The following is a 3,099-nucleotide window of genomic DNA, read 5'->3' as shown; positions in this document are numbered from 1 at the left end:
CACAAAAAAAAAAAAAAAACAACCACACACCACAACAAAAAAAAAAACCCACCAAAAAAAAAAAATAAAAGAGAAAATAAGGAATACCCCCCCTCCCATTTTTGAAAATCCCCCTGTTGGCGCCTTTCCGTCCGCCCCTCCCCATTCTCTGTGTCCCCCCAGCGGAGTTTGGCCGGTGGGAAGGGGTTTGTCCCCTTGCTCCGATCGTGCTTCAGCCTGGTCACCAAGGAGGAGGAGCCTTGGATCTCGGAAGAACGCCCGATCTGCGACCAATCTGAGTGCCAGCAGCGCTACGGCGGGTTCTCCGGACACCAAGAAGGATCCTGCATCGATCGCAGCGCTTTCCCCGCGGTTCCTCGTGCTGGCTGTATGCCTTAGAAATTGGGGAACTGTGGGGGTCGATCTCATGGGGGCTGCGTCCCTATGGGGGGGGATAGGGCCATAAAGGGTCCTGGGGTGGGTTTAATGGGGTCTGGGTACTTATAGGGTGGGTATAGGGCCATAAAGGGTCCTGGGGTGGGTTTAATGGGGTCTGGGTACTTATAGGGTGGTTATAGGGCCATAAAGGGTCCTGGGGTGGGTTTAACGGGGTCTGGGTACTTATAGGGTGGTTATAGGGCCATAAAGGGTCCTGGGGTGGGTTTAATGGGGTCTGGTTCCTTATAGGGTGGGTATAGGGCCATAAAGGGTCCTGGGGTGGGTTTAATGGGGTCTGGTTCCTTATAGGGTGGTTATAGGGCCATAAAGGGTCCTGGCGTGGGTTTAATGGGGTCTGGGTACTTATAGGGTGGGTATAGGGCCATAAAGGGTCCTGGGGTGGGTTTAACAGGGTCTGGGTACTTATAGGGTGGGTATAGGGCCATAAAGGGTCCTGGCGTGGGTTTAATGGGGTCTGGGTACTTATAGGGTGGTTATAGGGCCATAAAGGGTCCTGGGGTGGGTTTATTGGGGCCCTATAGGGGTTTAATGGGGTCTGGGTCCTTATAGGGTGGTTATAGGGCCATAAAGGGTCCTGGGGTGGGTTTAATGGGGTCTGGGTACTTATAGGGTCGTTATTGGTCCCTATAGGTCCCTAACAGCTCCTGGGGTGGGTTTGATGGGGTCTGGGTCCTTATAGGGTGGTTATAGGGCCCTAAAGGCTCCTGGGGTTGGTTTAATGGGGTCTGGTTCCTTATAGGGTGGGTATAGGTTCCTAAAGGGTCCTGGGGTGGGTTTAATGGGATTGGGTTCCTTATTGGGTGGGTATAGTGCCATAAAGGGTCCTGGGGTGGGTTTAATGGGGTCTGGGTCCTTATAGGGTGGGTATAGGTTCCTCAAGGGTCCTGGGATGGGTTTAACGGGGCCCTATAGGGGGTTAGTGGGGTCTGGGTCCTTATAGAGTGGGTATAGGGCCCTCAAGGGTCCTGGGGTGGGTTTAATGGGGTCTGGTTCCTTATAGAATGGTTATAGGGCCCTAAAGGGCACTGGGGTTCCTTATAGGGTGGTTATAGGTCCCTAAAGGCTCCTAAAGGGGTTTAATGGGGTCTGGGTCCTTATAGGGTGGTTATAGATCCTTAAAGGCTCCTGGGGTGGGTTTAATGGGGTCTGGTTCCCTATGGGGTGGTTACAGGTCCCTTAACATCAGGTGCCATCTCAGACCTGAACCGATTCTCCACCACTCGTTACTCCATTAAGAAATGCTCCGTGCTGGTGGATTTCCCATTGCAGCAGCTCAACCTGAGGGAGTTCGCCAGCGAGAAGGCAGGTAAGGAGAGGGGCTATAGGGGGGCTAAGGGGGGAAAAACCACCAACAAAAAAATGGGGGGGGAGGAAAAAGAAAAAAAAAAAGGATTTTCCCCCCCCCCCCCCCTCCAAAAAACCCCTTCCCTTGGGTTGGGGGGGGTTCGGTTCCCCACCCCGCAAAAAAAAGCGTTTTTTTTTTTTTCTTCATCAAAAGTGGGAAGGAAAACCAAGGGTTTTCCCCGTCGCAGTGGAAAAGGGCTAACGTCCCCCTGTTTCTCAATGAGCTTTCCCAGGCCCCCTTCGCGCCCGGCCCTGCAAGCCCGCGACCCCCCCCAAACAGCCACGGCGCGGGCCTGGAGAGAAGGGGGGGTTTTTTGGGGGGGGCCGGACCACCCCCGCATAGCCATTGACCATAGGGGAACAAATCAGGGGGGGGGTGGCTGTAAATCATACTACATTGCGTGTGCCCGTACGAAATGGGGCTGTTTGTGATATAATTTATTATAGAAAAGGTCGTTAAAACGCAGAAAGAGCGAGTTGGGGTCTGCGGGGGGGGGGGCAGTATGACCGGAAGGGCGGCGGTGCATTTAAGATAGGGGGGCGGGATTATGAAAATGAGTGGTGGGACTATGTAAATGAGCCGGATGGGTTGAATAATGAGCGGGCGTGGCCTGATGGCACATGCTGGGCGTGGTTTGCGGTGAGGCGCGCCAATTAGCATAGAAACACCGCTTCCTATTGGCTCCTTCTTAGTCCCGCCTCCTTCCATTCCACCAATTTCGCGTGTACAGCGTTGCGTGGCCTATTTAGTAATTAGTAAGCGTGGCTATTGCATGCGAGTGGGCGGTGGCCTGGTGGAGGTGTGGGCGTGGTCTGTGGAGAGGCGTGGCACTGCAGGCCGCCATCCCTCCGCTTTGCCTATTGGTCTCTTAGTCCCGCCTCCTTCCATCCACCTAATCGCTACCATCGGGGGCGGGCTTAGTAAGGCGGTGCTCACAGTAACAAGTGTCCGGGTGGAAACACTCGGTTCAGTTCCGCGGCTATTGTGCTTCTCTGCGACGCGCTGGTCGGGTGCTGTGGGGGGGATCAGCGTTTGCCGCTTTTGTTTCCAGTCCTGGTTCCTGGCCTCGCCCGCCCCCACGTCACGGGCTGCTGCGGAGGCCGGGGGTCGGGTCGGGGCTGGACCAAAGCACAGACCGAGATGGGAACCGTGTTCGATACATCGGACCAGAGGGGATTCCGGTCCCGGGGGGAGAACGAGGGGAGCCGAGACTCTGCGATGGTACTGGGGGGAATGGGGGGGGTTGGGGGGGAGTTGTAGTGGTCTTTTGGGGTCTATGGGGGGAATGAGCCTTTGGGCGCATTATTGTGGCCTTT

General features: G+C 55.3%; 1 protein-coding gene across 1 annotated transcript in view; it reads left to right on the top strand.

Annotated features, from left to right (window-relative positions):
- USP21 (ubiquitin specific peptidase 21) overlaps nt 1-3,099 on the top strand; it is a 24,731-nt gene that overhangs the window by 20,863 nt on the left and 769 nt on the right. Inside the window, 2 exon segments of the mRNA XM_032441767.1 lie at nt 163-367; nt 1,583-1,744. Of these exon segments, the coding sequence (XP_032297658.1) occupies nt 163-367; nt 1,583-1,744 (367 nt within the window).

This window comes from Coturnix japonica, unplaced genomic scaffold (assembly GCF_001577835.2).
Source record: "Coturnix japonica isolate 7356 unplaced genomic scaffold, Coturnix japonica 2.1 chrUnrandom551, whole genome shotgun sequence".
Taxonomy (NCBI): Eukaryota; Metazoa; Chordata; class Aves; order Galliformes; family Phasianidae; genus Coturnix; species Coturnix japonica.
Note: the sequence above shows the minus strand (reverse complement) of the source record. Positions and strands in the feature narration are given on the sequence as shown.